This window comes from Hipposideros armiger, unplaced genomic scaffold (genome assembly GCF_001890085.2).
Source record: "Hipposideros armiger isolate ML-2016 unplaced genomic scaffold, ASM189008v1 scaffold_172, whole genome shotgun sequence".
NCBI lineage: Eukaryota > Metazoa > Chordata > Mammalia > Chiroptera > Hipposideridae > Hipposideros > Hipposideros armiger.
Genome location: NW_017731522.1, coordinates 675300 through 702222, shown reverse-complemented (window position 1 = coordinate 702222; position 26923 = coordinate 675300). Strand labels below are relative to the sequence as shown.

Genomic DNA, 26923 nt, shown 5'->3' with positions numbered 1-26923 from the left:
TAGAACCAGGATCTCTTAGTTACATGTGCCACAGGGCTGCAGCAGAGAGCTCCAAATTTCACTGCTTATGGGCAGGAAAGCATTTCTTTTCGAAAGCTGCGTTAACTGATGACCCTCCCATACTTAAAACATCATAAAATGTGCCTAAATATGAAACCCCCTGATCTTTCCTCCTTAGATAAGCGTTGAAAAAGGACGTCCGTGTGCAATTTCAAAGCTCCGCTCATGTCTATTAAGTTGAAAACATTCTAAGCTCAAAATATGCTAATGGTTTTTTAAAAATTTATTCAGATTAGCTGCCAGGCACATGTTCATGTTTCCTAACTTTGCCTATAATGAGGGTGAAAGCTTAAGCCCCCAGCCACCTCTTTCAACCTTCTCTAAGACACATTAAGTCTCATTTCTGTTTCCTGCTGTGCATTCATTCATTCGTTCAGCACCCTTTTGGAGCAAATAAAATGAAACGGGCAGTATTCTACACATTGGATGTACAAGCAGACATCCTTCTGGAGTTGACATTCCAGTGGCTGTATGCATGTGCGTGTGCAGTGCCCTCATGCTAGGGGTGGTGGGGACCGAGAAGACACAGCAGACCAACAAGTGAGGTGTAGACTGTGTGGGTGTGATAAATGCCAAAGGAAAAAACAAAGCAGGAATGGGGGATTGGGAGTGTAGGAGGGTTGCAGTTTGTAATGCGGTGGTTAGGAAAGCCTCACTGAGAAGGTGACAGCTGTTGGTGCCTCTACATAGCTGCAGTGTGTCTCCCTTCAAGCTCCCTGAACTCCCTAGCAGCCTCGGCTTCAAGAATGTAGGCTATTGACACACACCCCAAAGTAAAACCTGGGTGTTGTCTCACATATCCTCAGTTTCCCATCTGATAATTGCCATGGCTGCTCTCTCCCCACAAGCCCTGACTGCAGGTGGCATCACCTTCCTGGTGCCTTGGCAGATGACCTTACGTGGTGCATCCTGCTGTGTTTTTACTTTCTTTAGCCACGGTGACAAGGCTGTAGTTTGTCAAGCTTCCAACCAGCCTTGAGACTGCTCTGGAGAGGAGGAGGTTGGTAAGCAAACCTGTGACTCCAGGCCACTTAAAAGAGCCTTTTAGGAGCCGGGAACTTTTGAAATACACAATTAGAAATTGTATGTGTGCCCAGAGACCTTTTTAAAAAGGTGTTGTAGAATATAGCTAACCAAAAATAACTTTCCTTCCTGGGTGCCAGACTCTAGTGCGGGCTTATATATATATTTTTTTTTTTAAGATTTTTATTGGGGAATCGGGGGAAGGGAGACGGTCAAGTTGCTGTCCTTTTGTTCTTCAGTCTAGTTGTGGGGGACGTAGCTTCACTGGCCCAAGTTGGCACTATCATTGCGCTCTTCCTGGGCGAGGCAGATCAGTCACCGGCTTCTGGACGGCCGCTCACTGCAGCTGCTGGCCGCTCACGCTGGCTGCTGGCTACATACAGTAGCTCACGGCAACCCACAGCAGAGGCTGCAGCCTATGCCGTCGCCGGCGACACATGGCAGCCCAGCTCCAGGTTGAGCTGTTGTTCAGCATCTTAGCTGTAGATGGCAGTGTCACTGGCCCTCATATGTGGGATCCGAACCGGGCCCTCTGGCGTCCCAAGCCAGCTCTTAACCATCGCGCCACTCGGCAGGCCCTAATATTTTTGATAGAAAAGAAATAGGGCACATATGAAAGATGTGGCAAGGACAGGTGATAGGAAGTATAATTAGGAGAGTTGAAAGAGTCTAAACATTGAATTATGTCCACTATTTGAGATAACAGAGAAATCCCAGTGAGTTTCTCAATTACAATGAAATGCCCAACTAACAAAACCCAAAATAAGGTTTTTGGTTTCTGTACAGAATGTTATTTATGAATGTTATTAAGAAAATTCAGTAAAACATTAGGTAGTATTTTTGGAACTTATTTAGCTATATATATATTAATGTATTTTAAATAAGACAACTGAATTTGTTAGTAACTATTTCATTTGGGTTTTTATATTTTTGTTTTATTTTTTTAAACATTCTAAGCCACATGTTCTAAACTTTTTTTTAAACAATAAATTTTAGCAGTGGATATGTCCAGGCTGTTTAACAAATTGTTAAAAGATGCAAATTAACAGGAAAAATCAGTTGAATCCAGAATTCAATTCAAAGTAAACTTAAAACTCTTCATTTTGAAAGCAGTAATTCTACACTTTTAACAAATTATTTTTTGTGACTATTCATAATATGTTTCTTAGTATTATGTATGTATTTTCAGAATGAGTTTTCTGTTTGATTAACAGCTAAAGGTTTTGCTGAATTGGTTTTATAAGTGGAAGCCAAGCCCAAGGTGACACATTGGAAGCTGTATTGCAAAATATAAAGTATAACAAAACCAAAGACAGACCCACTCCATTTTCTGGAAGGACCTCAAACTGCATGAACTGAAACCATGGGAGTATGTCAGATGATGAACTCCAATTTCATTCTTCTCTTATATTTTCATTTGGATCATGCTAACATGCAATGTGTACCATATCCCCCTCCTTAAACAAAGGAGCCTATGGTCACCCTTACTACTGAAATCAGGAGAGGACTTTCTTAAGACACCTTTGTGCAAAAATGCCCCAATGCAGGAGCTTGGAGAGTTATCTATAAGTTGCATCATTTCTTACTTAAATCACCTTTTCATTCAGTAACATTCTTTATAATTTTTCTTGTTTTAATCTAGGCAAACCCTTTTTTACACGAAACCCTTCTGAGTTGAAAGGCAAGTTTATTCACACCAAGCTGCGGAAAAGCAGTCGTGGCTTTGGCTTCACAGTCGTTGGAGGGGATGAACCTGACGAGTTTCTGCAGATCAAGAGCTTGGTCCTAGATGGTCCTGCTGCATTGGACGGCAAGATGGAAACAGGTAGAGACACTACATGGCCTGGTGGCATGTCCTGTGTGGTGGGTAAGACTTCTACCCTGGCACCCGAACAAGACCAAGCAACAGCATGATTTCATGAGCTCATAAACGTCCTTTAAAAACTTTACGAATGAGCAAGATTCCTCCACTACATAAATGCATTCCCTGGTACAGATGGAAAGCCTCTGAAGCCTTTTAACTTTGGGGAGCTGTTATGGTGCTATTGAGTACAGTAAAGCAGTCATTTACTAAAAATGTAGACCTGTTTGAATAAATGAATCCTGAAGTTGGAATTCTGCAGTGAGAATTTTTTTTAGAAGAAACTCCCAATGTTCTTTCAATTATCATTATATTCTCACTGGCAGGGAAGACACTAGATGCTAAAAGAATGTCTTATTAGCAGTTAAAATAAGTAATAGAAGCAGTCTCTTTGTGCCCTACAATACCATCCCCAAATCCAGCTTCAGTTCAGCTTCCTATTATTAGGATTTCATATTATAATATTGATATAATTTTCTGGGTACTGTTGTTTTCTTTTAACTCCCAAACTCTTAACCTTTTGCAGGAGATGTAATTGTCAGTGTGAACGACACCTGTGTTTTGGGACACACACATGCGCAAGTTGTGAAAATCTTCCAGTCCATTCCCATCGGTGCCAGCGTGGACCTTGAACTCTGCCGAGGTTATCCACTGCCTTTTGATCCAGATGACCCCAATACGAGTTTAGTGACCTCGGTGGCCATTTTGGATAAAGAACCAATTATTGTGAATGGGCAAGAGACCTATGATTCGCCAGCTAGTCACAGTAGTAAAACAGGCAAAGTCAATGGCATGAAGGACGCCAGGCCAAGCAGCCCTGCTGATGTGGCTTCAAACGGTTCCCATGGTTACCCCAATGACACTGTCTCTTTGGCTTCCTCCATAGCCACTCAGCCGGAACTCATAACTGTTCATATAGTCAAAGGGCCAATGGGCTTTGGTTTTACTATCGCGGACAGTCCTGGTGGTGGTGGCCAAAGAGTGAAACAAATTGTTGACAGTCCAAGGTGCCGGGGCCTGAAAGAAGGAGATCTCATAGTGGAAGTGAATAAGAAGAACGTGCAGGCGCTGACTCACAACCAGGTTGTGGATATGCTCATCGAATGTCCAAAGGGAAGCGAGGTTACGCTGTTGGTGCAGCGAGGAGGTACGTTGGTTTATTTTGGTCTTTGGTTTTGCTTTTTTTTTTTTTTTAAGCCAAATCCATTGTTTAACTTATTGGTCTTCGGGTGGCTATTCGGGACTTTTTCAGTGTCTACTTTTTTAAGATCGCTTTTATTTAAATGTTTGGAAATACATTCAAAATGCTTTCTGATTTCTTCAAATGCTAGCGTCTTTAGAATAAAGTCTCTTTTTATACATAGTGTTCAACGTATGTAGCTAGACTGATACTCTTAAATGTAAATCAGATTGTGCCTTGTAATAACCATTAAGATTTTAAAACCTGTATGCAAAATGTGGCTTGTGGCCACTCTTCCAACCTCATCTCACTCCTCGCCCTATGCTTTAGCCACCTGGCTTTTCTCTGAAGTGCTGTTAGTGCTCCAAGCCCGTTCTGCCTCAGGGCCTTTGCACCTCCTGTTCTCTCTGCTTGGAATGCTGTACTCCCAGTGCCTCCCTTGGCTGATTCAGTCTCATTCAGGTCTCCTCCTCAGAGGCTTCAGTGACCACTTTTCTAAAGTAGTCCCTCAGCACCTCCATGTAATCTCTGTTTCACCCTATTTCTTCATAACCTTTATTGTGATTATCATTGCAAATAATTAATTAATTTATTTGTTTATGTTTGCTGTTCTCTCTTTCCCACTAGAATATAAGATCCATAAAGCTAGGGCCCATGTCTACATGTTGACAGATATATCCCTAGCATTGAACACAGTACCTGACTCCTGCTAGGTATTCATGAATGAATAGGTATTGAATGAATGAATGGGTGTGTGATTATACTTGTCAGGAACAAAGCTCCACCAACTGTATTAAAAACATATCTCAACATACCCACAATTTACTGACATGGCTAAGGATCTCAGAGAAGTGGGGTATTCTAAATCTCGAGGCGTTAACGACTTCTTTCTTTCCCCTGCCTTCATCCCCCACCCTTGCCCCAGCAGCACTCCCAGCACCTCACACCGAGAAACGTTTTCCACACTTCTGAAGTGCCTTGCTTCTGGATATGTATTTGTGACCCGTCCTAACTGACCACCTCACACAGTGGGCCTGAGATTGGTTGTCCCCCCAATTCTTGCCAACCTGATTTCTTGTATCCACAGCATATTCTGGCCCTCTGAAAAGAGAGCAGGAACCAGACATGTGTTTCCTCTTGGTTCCGTTGCAACAGAGGAGCTCATTTATGTCACTGCAGCCACTGTTCTCATGCTCTCATGAAGCTGTGTGTTCTGTGATCAAACCAATTGGGGTCACTGGAAGGACATTTAAAATTCAGAGCAACTATCCATGTGAATTGAAACACGAATCGAAATACTCAACCCTTCTTGAACAGTTAGAAAAGCCATTGTGCAGATTTTATTCTTGAAAATGTTTCTACCGATACAGTTTTGAAGTCTCTCCTTATACGTAGATCACTTGACTGCACAGATTATTGTTGTTTAAAGTAACCGAGCTATCATAGGAGTGACTGGGGTGTAAGGATGGTGATGACGACGATGACAATGATGAAAATGGTGGTGATGATGACGATGATGATACCTGGCACATCTAGATAAGTTGGCAGTTGACAAAGCACTTTCATACGGGCACATGCCTCTCATCTAATTTTCACCATGTCCCTGAAAGGTAGGAAGATGCCAGCCTACAATATAACTGAGAAGTTCACCTCCAATCTGTAGTTTCCAGTCCAGTGCTCTGCCCTACTGAACTCAGAATGACACTGATTTTTGTATACTTGCTGATTTCTGTAGCCAACAACTTGGAAACTTTTCAGTAGTTCTTAGTTCATCAGGGTCATCTCTGATTCAGCCACTGCTCATTTGACAGTCACAAACCATCCTGCTCTCCTACCTAAGTTATTTGCTCTTTCGTTTCTTCTGTCACTATGTTCAGGTTTTCTTTTTTTATTAGAGTTACTTTTAAGGGGACCAAAAAATAAAATCTCACTGCAGTCTACTAACTTACAGTAGTTTCTAGAACCATGTAATAATGAATATGCCCAAACTAGCAAACAACTCAAACAACTGATTATAGAAACATACCCTTTAATTTCAAAAATGTTTGCATTCTCCTTAATTTGTGAGACCTTTGTTTTGTTAATGCCATTAAGTTTTATAACATTAAATTAATATGGAAGTACCCAGAATATATTGCCACATTAGTCAACATCTACATAGTTTATTCCAGAACCTGAGTAATTTAAAATCACTGAAACATCACCAGCCTTTAGAATACACCATATGTCTTGTGTTTGATTTACATATCAGATAGAAAGTTTGTACATCTGCAGTTGGCAGGCTAGCAGTAGCTACTATTAATCTTTCTAGAAAGCATATAAATATATTTGTCTCTGCCATACATTAGTTATTTGAATCAGTGCTGACATTTTAGTCATGTCTCCTGTATAGTGGGGCTGAGAAGGTTTGATGACACAAGTACAGCAGCCAGGTTAGCTGGGAAAGTAAACGGCCACTTCACTGATTCTTTCTAATGAGCCTCATCTGTCATAACTTCTAGTAAGCAGACATAAACTCATTAAATCCACAGTTTGTGATTCTCAGGAATTCACATTCCTAGGATGAGGTTGTATGTGCTTTAAAGAACTGCCTTTTTCTAATTTGGGGCTCAACTGTCTTAATTTTTAATCTCCTAACCTCATTTTTGATGTTTACTCTTTTCAGGTACATTTTGGTTTTTAGTATGTTTCACGTTCTCACCCCCGACCCCCACCCGCCTCCTCACCCTGGAAATCCAGCAGAGGTTGAAATACCATTTGTTAATTTCTGGGGTCAGACAGTTTCCTGGGCCAGGCTTGGAGCTGCTAGGGTCCACCAGAGGCACTGGAAGCTGGGGGCGTTACTGTCTCTGTAAAAATGACCCTGCCTGCTGGTCTTCAGTCAGGTTCTGTAAGGGGCCATGCCTTCTGCCTGTGCCTGGCTCCCTCTCCCGTGGCTGGGCCTGTCCTCCTCCTCCCTCTGCTGTCCACTGAGGAGAATGCTGTTTGTTTATTTATTTTATATTTTACATGCATTTGCTTTCAGACGGCCTATCATCTGACACCAGTGTGAGTCTAGAGACATGTTTTGAGATATTTGGAAACCACGCTAGACAGTGATTACTATTTTTTTTTACAGTTGTATTTTTAATTTAATAAACATATAGAATTTGTCCCATAAAGGCGTTTTACTTATTACAAGAAAGGAATTATGTGTAGCATATAACTTCCTGTGCCCCTCTGTGTAAAATATTTTGTATATTTGGCTACTTCAACATCAATTAGTAGGTGGGAACTTTAAGATATAATTTTGGATTGAATCAGAACGCTCTGTTTCAAGAGAAGACTTGACAGTGCTTTATGAAGATGGAGAAGTGTGTTTTGCTTTTGAGAGAAAGTGTGTATTGAAAGGAAAGCTGAACTGGAGGTGCCAGGAGCCAGCCTCCCGTTCGAACTGTGCTCTTAGTTGCTCCATGCCTTTGTCAGGTTACCACTCCTGCCCCAAGACTCATGTCTTTATTTAAAAAAAAAAAAAAAGATGGTTTGAACTCGAGCATCTTTAGGGTGACCCCTTTTGGCTCTAATTTTATGCGAAGAATGACCTCATGATGTGTTAAAAACAGTTCCACTGAGTACATTTTAAAGATCTTATTGGCTTTATTCAGTGATTTGCAAATTGGACAGCATCCCGTCTAGCAGATGGAAAGGAGCTCTGAGGAGCTGTACAGAATGGAAGACTTCTATAGGCAGAAGGGAGCAGTACAGGAAGTTTTACTAATAAGAAGCCGAGTGATTATATTAAGTCACCTTCCTTTAGGGGACAGCATGGGTTTCTCAGGCAGAGGACCTTACTAGTGCTGACCAGGTTGACCAAATTGACTGATTTAAGATTGCATCCCAGGGATCGGCCAAAACTGTTAAACCCGGGTTTGGTGACATGGGGCTTAGCATAAGTGGCTTTAGTTTGTGCTTGTTGTCTTGTTTTTAACAGATGTGTAGAGAAATGAGCACAGGATTCTAGAGCCAGGTGATGCGAGTTTAAATCGCAGCTCCCACCTTTACGGGTTTTTAAGACCTTAGGCAAGTTATCAGACAAAATGCGAATAATACTTTGCACATGCCTATGCATGATGGAGATAAAATAAGATAACATTTGTGCTCATTTCTGACATAGAATTAGTCACATGGTAAATCAGTGGTATTTTACTGATATTACCCGATATAAAAAACAACTGGGTAGGGGTGCCTTTAATTTATTTTAAAAAAAGCGAAACGCTCCAGCCTGGATGTACGGTATCCTAATCTCAGTACATGACTGCCAGGCATCTGTATTTTTTCAGAAGCTCCACTAGCAGTTCTGATGTAGAGCCCAGAGTTTTAACCAATGTCAGGCTCCTGCCTTCGTGGATTCTTCTATTATGGCTTTGATTCTATGACATCTAACTTGGGAAGATAAGTTTATAAAACTAAACAATTCTTATTTCTGAGTAATATTCTTCCTTTAAAGTCTGATTTATAAGCAACAGACTTCTCAGTCTTCCCTAAGGTCCATTTCAGCTCTTAAATTCTAATTTTTCTACTTCAGAGGAGGAGAATACAAGGGAAGGACATGATCTTGATGTTTATTTTGAGCACAGTCTCCCCATGGCTTTTGCTGATCACAATAATAGAAGTGATGTTTTGCTGCCCAGTTTGCACAGACTGTATGCTGAATGCTTTTATCACATCACTCAGTAATTTTAGGATCTGAATGTAAAATAATGAAATGTTAGGATATCCACCTTGGACTCTATGTCCCTAGTACCTCAGAGGGAAATGGCCTGTGGTAAAGTCTCAGTAACGCTAGCTGAATAAATTAAACTCGCTCCACAAATCACAATAGAAAATTAGTCATATAGCTGTATAGTCATACCTCATAACTTTAGAAAGATGATAAAGAGATGCTAAAAGGCAAAAATTAGATATGAAAATGGTGGTGGTGATGATAATGATAATGTTACCACTATCACTGATGGAGACTTACTGTGTGCCGGGCTTACAAGCAATACACACACAGAAATGAAACCTCACAACACCCCATTGTTGTGACCGCATTGGAGCGGCTACCAATTTGCTGTATGAGTCTGAGCAGGATCCTTTGGGAAATGAAGGCCATGCTTGTCAGCCCCTATGCTGGGGGGCAAAATGGAAGGAATTGTTTTTCTTTTCAGTGTTGAAACTCCACAGCTAAATTTGCTTAGTACAGAGGGTGCCAAAAAATGTGTATACATTTTAAGAAAGGAAAAAACTGTATTAATATATACCAATAACAAAAGATGAATATACAAGTCACGTCTGACTTCTGCAATTACAAGAGGTGCTCAAAGTGGTTTCCATCAGTGTCCAGGCACTTCTGATTATGGCGAACTACTGATTGAGCAACGTTGACCAAAGTGTTAACATCTCTTAAAGTGTATATATGTTTTCTGGCACTTTTTTTTCGGCACCCCTGGTATATAGAAAAAGGGAATTTCTGGTTTGGTTGGGAACGCATATGTAAGACTCCTCCTTGCTTAAACCAATTGTTATAAAAATACACTTCCATCATGTGCCAAGCATTGTTGGTTCTAAACATTTTATGTATCATAATCCAAAAGAGCCTTCTGAGGTAAGTAAAAACTTAGCTTCATCTTAGAGAGGAGGACAGTGAGACCACAAAGGTTCAGTGATTTATCCAGAATCATATATTATTATAATAGCTGATTATTGGCAAAGCCAAGGATTTGAACCCAGGAATTTTGGTTGTAGAGACTGGGCTCTTAACCACTATGTTAAACAGCCTTATGGCTTACTGAGAAAAAACTTCAGTACCATAAGTGTTGAGGAGTGTATCTTACACATAAAGGAATGGATATGGTCTGAAGTCCATGGGCCAATTGATGCCACTTAATTTTTATCAAAATTTACTGATAGTATTTAAATTCATTAAATCATCATCAATCCAAATAGGGCCAGCAATATCTAATCTCATTATCTAAGCACATCATTGACATTACATCGTCTTTGTGTGTGTTTTTTCCTTCTGACATGATGCAAAACTATCATAATTAGAACCGCATTAAGCCGTGCGCCAGAGTTAAACCCTGGTGATCAGACGCCTCTCCTGCCTTTGCCCTCTGGTCTTGGACTGGAGAATAAATTGCAAATTGCACCAGTTAAGTGTTTGACTGCCAGAATCTCTCAAATTGAGCTGCAGGGCCTGTGAAAGGCAATTTGGGTTGCTTGCGGAGCGATATCCGAATAGTTCTGTATATTCACACCAGCAGATCCTGCCAGCTCCATCTACCTCACAGCTTGTTACTGGCCTCCACTGTCCACCCTATGGGACCTGGCCCTGCAACAGGCCCCAGGGCTCCCTACAGTCCATTCTCCTGCTGGAGTGATTTCCAGTCAGTTGGGTCAAGTCACTCCTCATGTCAGAGTGGCTTCCCATCATTCAGAGTAAACTCCAAAGGCCCTAGCGCTTGCTCTTTTCCCTCTGTCTGTGTTTTCCTTCTCCCATACAGCCACAGGGCTCTCTCACTCAGGTCCTTCAGGCTCCTGCTCCAAGGTCTTTTCCTCTGAGCAGCCTGCTCTGACGGCTCCATAGAAAAGAAAGTAGCGTCCACCACCATCACTTCCTGCCCTGTTCTTCCACATGGCGCTTGCTTCCCTGTCTCCTTGAGAGCAGGGGCTTGGTCTCAACCACGCCTTTATCCCCACCACCTTCAGCTGTGCCTGGCACATCCTAGGTATTCAGAAAATCATATATATTGAATGAAAATATGAATTAATATCAGACCCTTTGTTTTCATAAACACTAATTCTCGAGAACTTTCTGAGGTGAGCACTATCATTATAGCCGAGGAAACGAGCACCCACCGAGAGATTCACCACGTCAGAATCACACAGTGAAAATGTGACAGAGCCTGAATCCCAGCCCACGCCTGGTTACCTGCAAAGCCCACGCTCTCTGTTGCGGGCTGTTCTCCGTGACAAGGAAATGCATTGACTGGCATGTCTGAGGCCAGGGTACCGGAGAATCACATCAGTGAACCATGTTCTAGTCCAGTTAAGCATGTTTTCCAGCATCCGATGCAGTAGTCAATGGCCACATGTGGCTATTTAATTAATTAAAATTAAATGCAGTGTAAAATTCAGTCCTTCAGTCCAGCTGGCCACATTTCAGGAGCCCAGTAGCCACATGTGGCTCATGGCCACCATATTGGACAGTGAAGTTAATAGAACATTTCCATCCTCACAGAAAGTGCTACTGATAGTGATGCTCTAGAGATTTGGATTATTTTACCCTCAGAAGTGAGATGTTGAATATCTATTATTTTATCCTTTTATGTATTTTTATACATTTGAATAGAAGAAAAATATGGAATGGATGGCAACTTGATAGTGAATGGATTTTTTTTAATACAGATAATAATAATAGATCCTATTTATTCAGTTCTTTCCATGTGTAGGCACTGCTGTAAGCTCTTTATATGTGTTAACTAGATGTTAGAGGGTCACAAGAAATTGAGACTAAGAGAACTTAAAAGACTTGGAAAGTATTAGCACTTGGGCAATCTGCTGTGTCCCTGGAAGACAGCTCATCACGTTTTAATGGGAATTACAGGGCCTCCACCTAACCAGGAAGTATATACATCACCTTTTATACTGCACTGACATTGTTTAAGAAGCTTAAATTATCTTATTATGTAAAGTATCTTAAATCCTGAAAGGGGAAGAAACTTTAAAACACAAGGAAAATTCACCTTAAATCCTTCCATGTAAAAGAATGTATAATCTGCTACATGAACTACCGGACTTAAAGTTTATCAGAACTCTGTTCTAAAAAGATATTGAAGTGTCCTTGGTGTACTTATCTGATTTGGTATCTCAAACTGATTGACCTCCCTGCTTACCTGTGGTGCTTAGGTAAGTTTTCTAATAATTTTGGAAGTCAAGTCATCTAGTCAGATCCACTGTGCTTCCTTATACCTTTCTAGGTATTAAAAGTTGTTGAAGTTGAATTAGCAAACTTTCTACCACTCCCACGTCCCACAGGCTGAATGGCATGGCAGTTGCATGTGTTAGCAAGGAGCCTTCTGGCCTTTATGCCTCATGCAGCTTTAAGTTGCTATTTTTGTTTACTGTCATGGTTTAAAGTTATCAAGAATTTTATTTGAGGATTTTTTTATAGACTGTTAGGTCATATTTATATTTGAGGTGATGACTTGTAGCAAGAGAAGAGATAAATATAAAAATGTCTCTATTTCGGGTCTTTCATTATATAACATAAAAATTACCCCTCACTTTCAGTATCTTCAGGAGCTCTGGTTTTGGTCTTAACATTTTTTTAAGGGATTTTTGTTCTTATAATTTTTAACCCTAAGCAGTCTTCACTATTTGTTCTAACATTTATATGAAGTTTTAGACTTGATTGGGTGGCTTGAGTGTTATTTCTGTTATATTCATAATACAGAGTGTTCGGCACACATAAGACTTCTGCTTTTCTTTCTATAAAGTAATGTCTCATCCTCCTTGAAGTTAAACTTAATGCACTGAGTTATTTGCTGTTGTGCATTATTTATTATAAGTGTATGTGTGATTCATAATTCTCATTAAGGAGTGGTGAAAAGTGTAGGAATTTCAAGGTAGAATTATTGGCATGGCTCGCAGGCTGTAGAATTATCATTCTGTGCATCTACTTACAGGGCTAAATTTGAATGTAAAGAAGCTGTTTTGTTTTCCCTTTTAGGGGGTACAAATTCATTAGCATCATGTTCCAGAAATTGTCTAGGCACTGGCCTCGGAATATGTAGAACCATCTGCAAACAAAACAAACAAGTGCCTGATTTCATGAAGCTTTTTATTCTAGAGGAAGGAGAGAAAGGGCAGAAATAAACAGATGAATAAGAACATGTCAGCCAGAAAGAAGTCCTGTGAAGAAAATAAAACTGGGTAAAGTGAGCGGGAGTGACAGGGGTTCGAGTGCAAAGGCTGCTTTAGATTAGGTGGTGAGATGTGAGTGACCGCAGGGAATGGAATGGCATTCCAGGAAGTAGGAACAGTTAGTGCAAAGGCACCAAGAAAGAAATAGAACGGAAGCTCATGCAACTAAAGAATGGTGAGCACCGGAAGTGGTGATGGAGACCAGGATCAGGAGCTCAAATTCCATTTTCAGTGTAGGTCCAGCTTCACACAGTCAAAGGGCCAGAGCTCATTTATATTTTAGACACTCCCTCTGGTGTATGTGTGAAGAATATATTTTAGAGGCGCAGGCGTGGGAGGGGAGAGACCTATTTAGGGCCATTGCAGTGGTTTGAGAAGGGTGTTGGCAGCTTGATCTTGAATGATTACAATGGAGACAGAGGGAAGTGGGGGATTTTGGTTGAGTGGGGGATTTAGGAGAGTCGGTAGGACATGGTAGGTTGCTACTACAGAATAGAGGTCAGCAAACTCTTTCTGAAAAGGGCCAGATGGTAAATGTTTTAGTTTTGTAGACTGTGTGGTCTCCGTCACTTGTACTCTACTCTGCCCTTGTAGCAGGCGATATGTAAGCAAATGGGTTGGTTGTGTCCAAGAAAACAGTATTTGGCCCACAGGCTGTAGTTTGCCAACCACTGCTGAAGAAGGAAAGGAAGGGGGGGAGCCAAAATGCCCCCTGGGATTTTGGCCTAGGCAGGATACCGAGGTAGGAGCGGGTGGGTCTCGAATTCTGCAATCAAGAGCTCCTTCTCAGGCATGTTAATTGTGAAATGTCCATTTGACATCTAAATGGAGCAGAAACATAGGTGGTTGTCTGCCTGGGGTTCAGTGTTAGCAAGGTTAGGGCAGGAGAGATATAAATGTATGAGCCGTTGTCTTATCAATGAGTGTTCTACAAGCTGTGAGCTATGACCGATTCCTAAGCTGTGAAACCAATATATTGGGCTGTAACCAGTGTTTCTCTTGAAAGTCGAATAGAATAGATACAATCAGAGTACATTATAGTTAGTAAAGATAAGTACTTTTTCACGAAACATTTCCTTGTATGTGTGTATACATACATACACACATACAAACACGTGTATATGTGGATGAATGTATTATAAAGTGTATTTCTCATTGTGGACCATATTCACAAAAGTTTGTAAAACACTCATGTAGCCAGTATTTGGAGCCATGGGGCTGAATGAGATCACTTAGGGCAAGAGCAGAAAGAGAAGACGCTCCAAGATGGAAACCTCGGGCTTATCATCACTCGGGGTCAGGCTGAGCAGGAGGGACCAGTGAAAGAGATCAAGATAGAACCGCCAGTGCAAACAAGAAATACAGTATTACAAATCCAAGAGAAGAAAGTGGCTCAAGGAGATTACTACTGGGAAGGCATCAGGAAGTGGAGGCAGATGAGGATGGACACACCGCCTGTGTCTGAGACCTGGGCCTGTGACGCGTGCAAATGCAGCAGACTGGAATGGGGACAGGAGGAAGTGGGATGGGGATTCGGACAAGCTGTTGACAAGTTTCCCCGTCAAGTGAAGTGGAGAATGGTGGTGCTAGCTGGGGAGAGCTGTCCATGGAGAGGGTTCGGTTTAATTTGGTTTTTAAGATGGAGATCCTGCAGCATTCATGTATGCTGATAGAAATAATTCGGAAGACAGAGAAACTGGAACAGCTCGAGGGAAAAAGGTAAACACTTAAAGGAGTGAGGTCTTTAAGAAGGGGGAGCAAACCAGGCCCAGCATATGAGAGGAGGGGTTGGCCTTTGGGACAGCGTTTGTAAACTGTACAGAAAATGAGACTAGATTTATTCACTCTTTTTTTTTCTCTCCTAAAACTAAACTGTTGAAATTTCTATATCCGAGGTTTCCTGTTGGTAGAATCAGTTGAGGTTATACTGTAGCTGTTTTTCTTTTCTATTTAATTTCATACTTCTAATAATGCTTGCGACAAGCCTTTTCCCAGTTGACCCATTCCTGGTGTTAATCAAGGACTGAACATTTTCTTTGTGTACAGCTCTGATCAGAGACAGGAACAGGGTGCTGCTCGCAGGTTAGAGAGACAAGACTAACGTAGGAATTTTACCAGGGGTAACATGTTGTCTAAACCTGTGCAGTACTGATTTGGACAAGAGGTGAATCAGGGAGGACAGGGCTTCCAATGGAGTCTTTAAATGACATGCGGCCAGACAGGGTGTCTCAGCCTCAGCACTGTTAACATTGGGGACAGATAATTCTCTGTTGCAGGAGTCAGTCCTATGCTTTGTAGGATGTTTAACAGCTTCTCTGCCTCCATACCACCTCCCCGCCCACCCACCCCCAAAATGTGGCAATGAAAAATGTCTCTAGACACTGACAGATGTCCACTGACAGGCAAGGTTGCTCTCTGCTGAGAACTACTAGACTACAGCTTTGATGTATAGGAGAGAGTTAGAGTTGTGAACTGAGGGTCCATGGGTGATATTGGGCACGATCCATTCATGTATTTTTTTAGTAGACTCTTTTAAAAACTATTCTTAAATTTGAATGCATTTAATTGGCACCACCAATTCTAATTGGCCGCAGGCCTGCCATTCCCTTTGATCTGGCCTGGTACCCTCTTGTATAACACCTGCCCGTTGCCCACTTGCAGCTGAGTTTGAGACCCAAAGAGAGTATGCGGGAGGCACTAAGAAGGTATACAGACCTGCCATAGGCCCATCTCCTTGGAGTTTCTTTTTACCATCAGCATCTCAAAATTCCAGGAACTGGCTGCTTTTCCTTTCTTTTTAGTTTAATTTATACATTTTTTTAAACAGAAAAAATAAGATATCTTCAGATATTTTTTTCTTAACTTTGGAGTTTATTGTCTACCTTTACTTTGGTTCCATATGAAAATCAATTTAGTAATTATCACCTTCTTTGGATGGTGTCTCTTATGTGAAAAGCCTCTGCTATGAGGGGCATTGTTATGACGGCTTCTTCCTTCTCCGATACTAGTTTCGCAGCCTTATTTCGTTGAGCTTCTCTGTATTGCAAGAGGTATCTTCCTATCCTCTAGTCTAAGTTTTTGCAGTTGTGAACATTTTCAAAACTGTCATCCGAGGCAGAGAATTTACTCTATGCAATTTTTCCCACCTTCCTTCCCCACCCTCAAATTATATCACACATTCTTTACCACCATCTGGAGTTAAGTACTTGCCATGCTTTTTATTGAATCTGGCTTTTCATTGCCTCCTGCAGATTTTGAAAAAGTTCCCCAACTTATACCTTGCCTGGTATTTCCCATTTGTATTCCTGCTCAGATATTAATCATGTCCCCCATTCCCCCATTTGTGAACATAATCCTTTTTTGGTTCAGAAAGCTCCTTGGTAGAATCTTACTATCTTCAAAATTAGCATCGAATCCATAGGAGTGTTTATCCTGGCAACGTGCAACATATGTGTGTGTGTGTGTGCGCGCGCGCGTGCGCGTGTGTGCACGCCAAGTTGTTACCTAGGTTTATTTCAAACTCCTGTTTCTTTTTTTTTGTTTCTGGTATTCTAAATGTTTTTTGTTTCTCATCATATGCAGTAAACAATATTCATTCTTTCTTTCATTCAACGCACTCCAGCCCTGTGCTAATCTGTCATTGTAGATGAAAGACATGCAAGTAAACGTCTAAAATAGTGTGATTAATCACATCCTCCCCATTTTGTCCTGCTTAATTCTCTTTCTGGAAGTCTCCCCTGGTATGTTACCTTTGCAATGAAAAATTCTACTATACTAATTTTGTAATTGTAATATTTGAGGCAAAGTTGTTTAAACGATCCTTTGCACTGTATCATAGAGTAGCAGTCACAATAGCTAGGAAACTGCAACATGGACCAATGATAAGACTAATAGAGGGAATCCCTTTCAATCCCTGTTGTTGGCTATCAACTCATGTCATTCAGCAACCTGTGTTTTTATTAGACTTTTTTTTTGGCAATTGGTATGTTCAGGGGGCTTAGCATGATTGTACCGCTCTAAAAGCTCTATTTTTAGAAGTTTTCTTATAGTTGCATAAACACTTATAAGGTTTTTTGGTGTTTTTTTTTTTAATCATTTGGAGTAGTTGGAATTAAATCTATGCTTCCTTAAATGTCTATGTTGTTTCTAAATTTTAAAATGTCCTCTGTGGTAGATACCATTGCCATAGATACCATTTACCAAAGTGGGAAATGACTGCATTAATGGGACTCTGTTTATGTAGTTTGCCCCTGCAAAGCAATTTCCACTTAGACTTTGGCGATTAGAGTAGAAAGAGGCAGCTGTTTTTTAATCACAGTTTCTTAAACTAGGCACTATTGATATCATGGACTGGATGATTATTTGTTGTGGGGGGCTGTCTTGCCCATCATAGGATATTTAGCATTTTCCCTGGCCTCCCCTCATTAGAAGCCAGTAGCACTCTCTCCTTTCTGGTGGTACTATCCAACAGCGTGTTCAGGGAGGGCAGGTGTCCCCTAAAGAGCAACGTCAGCCTTGATTGAGAACCACTGCTTTAAACCCTTTGACACCCATCTTGTTTTTGCTTGATGGAAATGCTATGTTTTATTTTTTTTTAGGTGCCAGTGAAATCAGTGTGTGGATTATTTTATGTAGAACTTGGATGGAAGAAATTTCATGTGAGAATTTCCCTGTTCTCAGTCATTGCTTCTGCATCGGCTCAGTAATAGAATTAGCAACTTGGCCAGTTGTCACAATCTTCCTTCAGACCTCCTCTCTGCCACTAGCTAGTAGTGCAGCCTGGGTCAGCCATCGGCAATGTCTCTGAGCCTCTGCATTGTCATCTGAAATATGGGTGGAACTGTATCTTCCTCAGCACTAGAGTGAGGATGGAACAAGACAAGGGTTCATCATACCAACAGTACCACCCTGTACCAGTGGAGGGTTTATTGGTCCATCAGATTGGGTGGGGCTTAAGAGAAAGGAAATGGTGGAGATATTCAGATGGGCCTACTGTTTTCAATACTTTTAGTGTAATTTTCTGGGATCAAGAAAAGATAAGGGAATGCAAAAAGGAGGAGCCTCAAGGGAAAATGTAATGGAAATGTGTTCCTTCTGGTCCGTGATGACAGCAAACAGTGAAATGAGAAAAATCATGACAGAATAGTAGGTTTTCCATGAAGTTTTTCCAAAGTGAAGAATACTCCTTTGTATCCTTTCTATCTTTTTTTTGCTGAAATAGGCTTTTACTTATGGAATGGTAGTGGATTATTTGTCTCTCCCTTTTTAATGTCCCTAGTTTGCAAAATAAGGAATTGGCAAATTGTGATCAGTTGCTTAAATCTGTTTTACACAAATGTGCTGGCCCATGAATTCTGAAATCTAGGAATGTCTGCTGCAGGGAAGGAGGCCCTCAAGAGGCTGGGAAAACAGGATAGAAAGGAGGATGCACAAAAGTAATGTGAGAGTGGGGGTCTGGAATCCAAACTAGGAAAAAAGCAATGGGAATGCCCCTCTTTCTCTGACTGTTGTTTCCAAGGAGAAGCAGAGTTTGGGTTCACGTCCAGGGTTAGATTCATCACTGACCTATGTGTTGCCCATACATAATGTTACCTTTATTGGTCAGACTCTTTCATGAATTTTTTTGTCCTGAGAAGGAAGAATAATAGGATGAACTGTGCATATTTACTGTGCACAGGGTACCCCAAAATATCCATGTCTGATTTCTTATACATACAAGCAAAAACTTTGACAGCTTTTAAAAATCCTTTTCAAGTTTATTTGCTTGCATTCACTTCTCCATCTGCGTTGACTCTAAGCTTGATTAGAGCTTCATTTACCTAGAAAAAGCAAGAAACGGCCAGAATCAGACAGGAGAGAAAGCCAAAGGATCCTGGCATTCGAGCTCCACTGTGAGATGCGTGTTGAGCATCTTCCTTACTGTAAATGCTTTCTGAGTGAGCGTGTATCTCATTTCCAGTGTGAATTTTTGTTATTTCCTCTTCCCTGCCCAAAATGCAGAGTACTCCTTCAAGGCAGTGTGCCCTGTGATACATCAGGTTCCCAGATAAAATATTTCATGACATAAGCCTTGCAGTTCTTGAATTTTACTTGCATCTTAAAGGTACTTGATTTACAAAAGTTATTGTTAATTGAGATTTATCCCCAGTGGGACAGTGTGTATGCGGGGCGCGGCGGGTGTGGGGTGTGTGTGAAACTGATTCCCATATTCTGTCTTCAAGCAAATTCAATTGGCAAAATGAGCATCGACTCACTGGAACCTGAAATCTAACAGTTGAACAAAGGATAAGCCTCTGCTGCTTCCCATAGCCATCTGGGCAGCAATTCATTAGAAATTGACAAAGTCAAGGAAACCGTTTCTTTTCCCCTCTATAATTCACATAATCACTTAGACCAGTTCAGATATTGTTTCAGCAAGAGGTTTTTGAAGACATTTAATATCTCCATGGGAGATGAATGGGGTTGCTCATCATGTGTCCTTTGCTCTTTGCAAAAACCTGACTCTTCGGTAAATGCCTCTTTAGGTCTGACTTCCAAACACTGAATAATGTAGTACTGTAGGATTCCCATGTCGATCGCCTGCCTGGGTTTTAACCATGACCAGTGTTTCCAAAGGCTAATACGATTTCCTAAATTTAAGGATTGGAATACAGTTTTATACGGTGTCAGGGGTGGCTTCAGTCACAATTAAGCCTTTTGGTAGTAAAGTTAATTGAAATGGCTAAATAATAGACACCCTTACAGAGCAAACCGGGAAAATTTCCCTCCTATTTTGCAAAATTACATTGCAACAGAAAAGTGTTTGTCACAACATTGAGGTTGTAAAACTGCTCAAGAGATTCATGGATTTGGCTGGAGAAAAGGACCTGAAATATTCTTTTTCATCAGTGTTTGTTTGCTTTTTCTGGGGAAGCGTGAGGCATTGGAGCCTTTTAACTTAGTTTTGTCATAAAAGTTGCTTTTCTAAGGAAAGACATAAAGGTATCCTTAACTGAAGAATAATTTAGACTCTCGTAGAATCCCTGAGAACATACCCACTGGCTGGGGCTGAGAGCTATAGGGTCTGGGGGGTTTTTGTGAGCTTTCAGTGAATTCTGGACTTGGGCCATCTGTTGTGATGGGAATTTAGAACACAAGGTGGCACAGTGGAACCTTACTCGCCATGTGCAGGGAAGCCGTGGTGAGTTGAGTGATCATGATAGCTCACTAATCAATCAAGGAGCAGCCCAAGGATCAAGAGCTGTGAAGTAGGCACAGTAGCTTGGTGGTGATCAAAAGAAAGGCCCAGCCGCCCCTCCCCTTCCCCTCATCAGCTCTTCCTGCATCCCTCCAGGTACAAACTTGCTTCATAAGCTCCACACATTCACACATTTATTCAGAAGATACCGGGGGTGGGGGGTGGGAGGGGAAATGTGCCCAAAAAAATGTACATGCATGGACACTTGGTTAACGTTGCTCAAGCAGTGGTTCGCTCTAATCAGAAGTGTCTGGACGCTGATTGTAACCACTTTGAGCACCTCTTATAATTGCAGAAATGAGACGTGACTTGTATTCATCTTTTGTTATTGGTATATATTAAGCATTAAAATTTTAATAGTTTTTACCTTTCTTAAAATGCATATACATTTTTTGGCACCCTCTGTATTTATTGAATTGAAGATCAGATACATTTCTAGGAACTTGCCCTAGAATAAGAGTCTAGGTCCATGAAATGGAGATCATAAACAAGTAAATGATAAACAATAAACAATAAACAAAATAATTCTAGAGAGTCATACGGTCTATGAAAACAAAGAAACTGCACTGTGTGAATCAAGTGTGACAAGAAGGGTCACTTCAGATCTGCTGATGGCCTGTATGCCTGGAGGGCTTTTCTGAAGAAGTGACATTGAGGAGAGCCCTGAGTGACAAGAAACCACCCACACATCGATCTGCAGGCACGGTGTCCCAGGCAGAAGGAACAGCCAGTGGACATGTCCAGAGGAATGAAAGGCATTAGCCCAGAAGTGGAGGGTGCCAGGCTGGCTGGAGCGAATGGGCAAAGAGAAGGGTAGTGGGAAATCACATGCAAGCAGCAGGCACGGTCAGATTAGGGAGGGCTTGTGGGACGGGAAAAAAGAGTGCATTTCACTGAGACTATGTTGGGAAGCCACCAGGACATGTAACCCAGAGGCCATGTAATCTGATTTGTGCTGTAGAAAGATGTCTCTGACCTCTGTGTAGATAATGGATTAAAAGGGATAAAGAATAAAGCAGAGAGACCAGTGTTTAGGCTCTTGTGGCCATTTAAGAAAGAAAAGACGGTGGTAGTGGAGATGGAAAGACATGATGGGTGCAGGATTCATTTTGGAGACATATGTGGTAGGAGAGACAAACGGCCTCGAGAAGGACATTATATTCAGGGGTTTGTTTTTCCGTAAGGATAAGATTTGGGATACTCTCCTGGCTCTCTTTCTTGGTCCTGTGCCTAACTGAGATTGCTAAAAATAAGCAGGCAGGATAAGCGTCATTCTAAGAGTCCGTAATCCTAAACTAAAGGATCCTGGCATGTATTTTTTTATTTTAATTTTTTTTTAACCTAGAAACATCTCAGCACCAATTACAGTGATAGGTTTCCCTTTGGGGCCAGTGACCTTAAAATAAGGGCTCACACAGCATCCTGCTTTTCCAACCCAGAAAAGAAATCATTATGGGGTTTTTTTCTTTCAATGAGCTATTTTGAGCTATTGTTTCATATCCCCCCGCCCTTACACATCTTATGCAGCTAAAAGTCAAACTTTTGACTTTGCAGGAACTGCCTTGGAGCTTCCAGGCTACATGTAATCTTTTCCAGGGAGACCTCGATGGACTGTTGATTAGTAGAATGGATAACAGGGCCAACCCTTAAGCGTTTGCACAAAAAGCGATTCAGATTTGAAATACATATGGTAGAAAAAAGCTATCACTCTGGCTGCTGGGGAGTCTTTCTCAGAGGTAGAAGCATTTACAGACTGAGGTCACACCCTATGCCCAAACACCCTAATTATAAATATGTTCAACCCACATAGAGTTAGAGAGCTTTCTGGGAACCATTTGAGAAACTGGCTTAAATCCATCCATAAAAAGTAGATCTTGGGAGGAATATTCCCCAGAGGAGAAAGATTGGCCTTGTGGTAGGTACATCATGACAAATAAGCGGTCCTTTTAAGTTGACAGTGCTTGTCCTTTCCCCCTCTGGACAGAAGATGCCATAACTCACTCTACTGACTCACTCCATCTTTTGCCTACCCCTAATTTAAAAAACAAAAAATCCTGTTAGCAGGTACTGTTAGAATACATTTGCAAGCTAGCTAAGTTCCTACCCACTTTTGAAACTACCTCTTAGGGATTGGTGGCTAACCAACCTGTTAGTTCTGTCGCTTTAAAGACTTTCTTCATTATCCCCGAATCAGAGACCCATCTTGTTATATTTTAGCATAGGTAGCCTTGAATAGACAATGATTCAGGTGCTGGAGTGAAGTATCAGAGACATGTAAAGAACTCGACTGACTATGCATAGACTTCCATGCTATCTGTAGAAAGGAAACTCTCTTCCTAAATCTACATCACAATTATGGGTCCAAGATTCCTGGACTTGTTGACCTATAGTTTGATATCCGTGTATTTCATGAAGTTGTATGCAGAATTTTCTATGAATGTATTTTGCATGTACAAACATGCTGTATTTCCTTTATAGTGGCCTATGATCCAAAAATAAACTAAGCACCTTTAAATAAGACTGTACAGTTCAATTTTAAAAGCACAGACTTGGCATTAGACCACATCTCCTCTCAGCTGCTTACCTGACAATGTGACTTTGGCCATGTTATTTAATTATCAGTATCTCAGTTTTCTCATCTATAAAATAGGGATATTATTAGTACTTCACTCACACAGCAATTATGAAGAGTATATGTGTGTCAAAGGCAAGCTCCCAGTTCTTGCTAGTTATTTTTGCTTTCGGCCCTTGCTTTTGAAGACCAATTTTTTTTAGAAATGAAAAGAGAAGCTGAGTTTTCAACCCTTCAAGGCGTACTTCACATGTTTTTGAGAGCCACCAACAATAGGACTATCTTTGCTATTTCAATGACACCTTTTCTAACGTGACCATTTATCTCTCAGGAATTGCATGATGGCAACTCATCCATCTTAGCTAGATTTTTGAGCAGCCCAAAGTATTAATGACTTTGGGTCTCTCCTCACCTGTGCCAGTTCAAGCTTATGACTTTGAGGTGAAAGGCTCTGTAAGCTGTTAGCAATCACCAGCCTCGCAGACCATGTATTTATTTTCAGGATGTATTTATTAGGCTATACGTACTATGTAATTGGAGCAGACTTCTCCATAGCTGTAAAGCTGTACAGCTATATTCTTAATCTTTCTAACAAAATGCCAACTGACACAGCGTTGGGAACTGCTTACTCCGGATATCTGAAGTCCAACCACCTCTCTCTAAATGATGATGGCCATCATATATCATAATGGCCATTAGAGGTCTCCAACAGAAAGAAAATCTTCATCATTTTGGAGACATCAGGTCTGATGCTCCTGTTCTTGGCAGCTGGTATCATATTTACATTGAAAAATTATACCGCAGGGTTGATGATGATATTTGGCCAGAGGAAGGAGAAAAAAAATCAAACAAGTTTAAACTACAGCCATTTTTCATTTTGTTTTATGGATTCAATTTTGTGATGTATAGTGTTTGTAAGGTCCTTCAGTGAAGTGTACTCTAGTTTAAACTTGGCCTTGAGTTTATGCTGGCACACTGATGAGCTTAAAAAAAACCTTAAACAACAGTCATCATCATTATGCAATCAAGCATCAATGACGGCGGTTGCTGCCAGCCCCCCAGCTCCATGATTCAGTGCGGGCCCTCCTTCCGTGTTCAGCTCGCCCCTCCCACCCTTCTTCACATTGGATCAGCTTTCATTTCTCGTGCTCCCAAGAGCAATAATGCTTCCTTCTATCATGGCACTTATCACCAACCACGCTGAATTATAACTGTTACTTTGCTTCTTTCTCTTTTAAGGCAGACTGTGAACTCATCCAGGTCAGGGCATCGTCTGATTTACCTTTATCTCCTCAGTAATGCTTTGCTCGGCATATGGCAGAGCTCACTAAATCTTGTATGGGTGAATAGTCACACAGTTGGTTCCTTCTCATGATTTAGGTCTTACCTCAAATACTGTCTCTTCAAGAAAGACGTGCTTACACCCAGGATAGGTAGCTGTGCCTCCCAGACACAGCCTGTTCTGTTGTCAAGCTTCACCTCCCTCACCCAGGTTATCACTCTGAAGTTATTGACCAAGTTGTTTATTCTCTGTTGCTGCACAAAACAGGAGCACTGTGAAAATAGGCCTTTGCAGGTCTTTTTCATTGCTTTATTTCATGCTAACTCCTGGCACATAGTAGGAGCTTAGGACAGTTTAGTTAAATGAGTGAGTGAATTTTCCTTCCTGCCCTTAGTGGAAAAAGTTAGGACTGACTGTACCTATGTTTTTCAGTTTTCTGGACTGTCCTTACGCATCTTATTGGTAAGGTGAAGGCAGTTTAAATGTATTTCATGGTTTATATTTTATGTATTAAACACAGAAAACAAACAAAAACACTAGTTGGCAATGAATGGTACAGGTGGCTTATTTTGGAAAGGTTATTGGTCATTAATATTAACTGTTTAGAGCCACAGGTTTGCAGTTAAATAATCATGAATTCTGCATTTCTGGGGAAATCATAGATTTTCTCACACTCTTTTTACTGCACGCCTCCACATATGTACCCCCCATGGATCTCTTAGTATTTTGCTCCAAAATCATACTCCTCCTCCTCCCCAATAAAAGCATTATCTATAAGGTTCATTATTTTTCATGCGGCAGCATTTTCAGTGATAAATATTAGTGTTCTGGTGTGTTCTTTAATGTAATTTCTCTCCTCAATTTTTTTTTAAGATGTGCTCTTTAGACCTTGAAAGAAGAAGGAGAAGCAAGCAAATGAAATATTTCCCTTTCTGCTTCATCCTTCTCATTGTCCCTTCCACGTGCAGATGCAGTATTTTATATGTGCTGCCCTTATTAGAGGCACATGCTGGACTGATTGATGTGAGTCTCACCCGAGGAACTGCATCTAACACCATAGTGATGTGCTTGGACAAGGGTGACTTAACCTGAGGATCACAGGCCCCAATAGAATGGGCTTCTCAAGGTCACCGATCAAGGTTCCCGAGATTGTCCGAGAGTATATGCACAGTTGCGTGCTTCTGTGCAGCTTTGCTTGAGAGAGGCTCCAGTAGCTTTTTATCCCATTTTCAATCAAGGCCATGGACCAGTAATTTAGTAGCACAGACACTTGAGTAGAAATGGCAGTCAGTGAATCAAGAAAGAGCTAGAACAAAACGCCACTTATTTTTTTTAATCTAGCACTGCACTAAAGCCAGCAAGTACCTACATTGTCCAAGCACACTCAATATGGCTGCAATTTTCAATAATGCTGAGCTGTTTATGATTCTAGCTCTATTATATATAAAATTTAGAAAACTTGGAAAATACTGAGAAGAACATGAATTGCCTATTAATCCTGGCATCCAGAAACAATATTTTAGTACATTTCCTTCTAGGCTTTGGATGTATGATATATGCGTGTGACGTATGTGTATGTGTGTATATATATATATATATATATATATATATATTTTTTTTTTTAAACAGAGTTTATATTGTATGGCAGTTTTGGTCCTGTTTTTCATGTCTTATATTATTACCATTTTGTCACAACATAAAATATTCTTCACTGTACTCATTTTTAATGGATTCATAGTTTTTCATCTCACTGATATTACAATCAGTTTGCTCAGTCCTCCATTCATGGAAATTCATATTGTTTCCAATTGTTATCTTCTTTAAATACTGTGTTAAACATCCTTTATGTAAATCTTTGAGACACACTGATTATTTCCTTAATATAAACTCCTAATGAGTTTACTGAGTTAAAGTCAGCTATAATTTTAGGTCCTGCATTTAGCATTATGTATAAAGTAAGAGAGAAGGTCAATGGGGTCTGAGATGAAAAGGTACGCAGGAGTATCCTCATCTTCTTCGGTATCTAAGACTAGCCCCCTAATCAAGCTCTCAGTCTTCTGCTTTGCATGGCTTCTCAGGGGTCTCCATGACCTGCCCGTCTATCCCTCGCTCTCGGTTTCTCTAACTGTACATAACAGTTCCCTGCTCCTTGCACACTGCGTTACCTGATTCAGTTGCAGTGCAGTTTTTAATGCAACGTTTGCTATGCAAAACTCTAAAGTCCCCTCTGTGCTCCATGACATGTGGATTAGCGACATAGACATAGTGTGTTAAAAAGCTGAGGAGGAAACCAAAATGACAAAGTACATTTTCATAATCTGTAGGTCCACTTTGCATATGGCAGTGACTTTAGGATTCACCCTTTCACAGCCCTTTGCGGGATTTTTCTTGATTCTTTCAGTTAGTGAGGTTGGTTGACATTCACACTTCCTTTCAACCTAGAGAACATTAGGCCCAGGGAAGTCCCATCCCTTTGCCTGTAACTTGGAATTTGTTCAACCCAGTGCCAAAATGGCCGTGCTTGGCTTCCCCAGTAGTCTAGCTGAGCTATCCTATGCCTTCCCTATTTTCCTCTAGTCAGTAGGACAAACACAAGTCTTAATCTCAACAGGGTGCTTCAACTCTATATGTATATGGGGTTTGACAATTAAGTTCGCGAACTCATCCTAGAAAAAGTGCTACATACCTATTGCTGAATATCACTATGGTCACTTTCAAAGTTTTCCCCTTGGGAAGCTATACACCCATGTCAGCACCTAGTC

At 40.9% G+C, this 26923-nt stretch overlaps 1 protein-coding gene across 18 annotated transcripts in view; it reads left to right on the top strand.

Annotated features, from left to right (window-relative positions):
• MAGI1 (membrane associated guanylate kinase, WW and PDZ domain containing 1) overlaps positions 1 to 26923 on the top strand; it is a 705149-nt gene that overhangs the window by 630419 nt on the left and 47807 nt on the right. For all 18 annotated transcript variants that reach the window (XM_019652050.1, XM_019652047.1, XM_019652041.1 and 15 more), the window contains 2 exons: positions 2726 to 2908; positions 3471 to 4091. In XM_019652050.1, coding sequence (XP_019507595.1) covers positions 2726 to 2908; positions 3471 to 4091 — 804 coding nt within the window. The remainder of the gene's footprint in view (positions 1 to 2725; positions 2909 to 3470; positions 4092 to 26923) is intronic.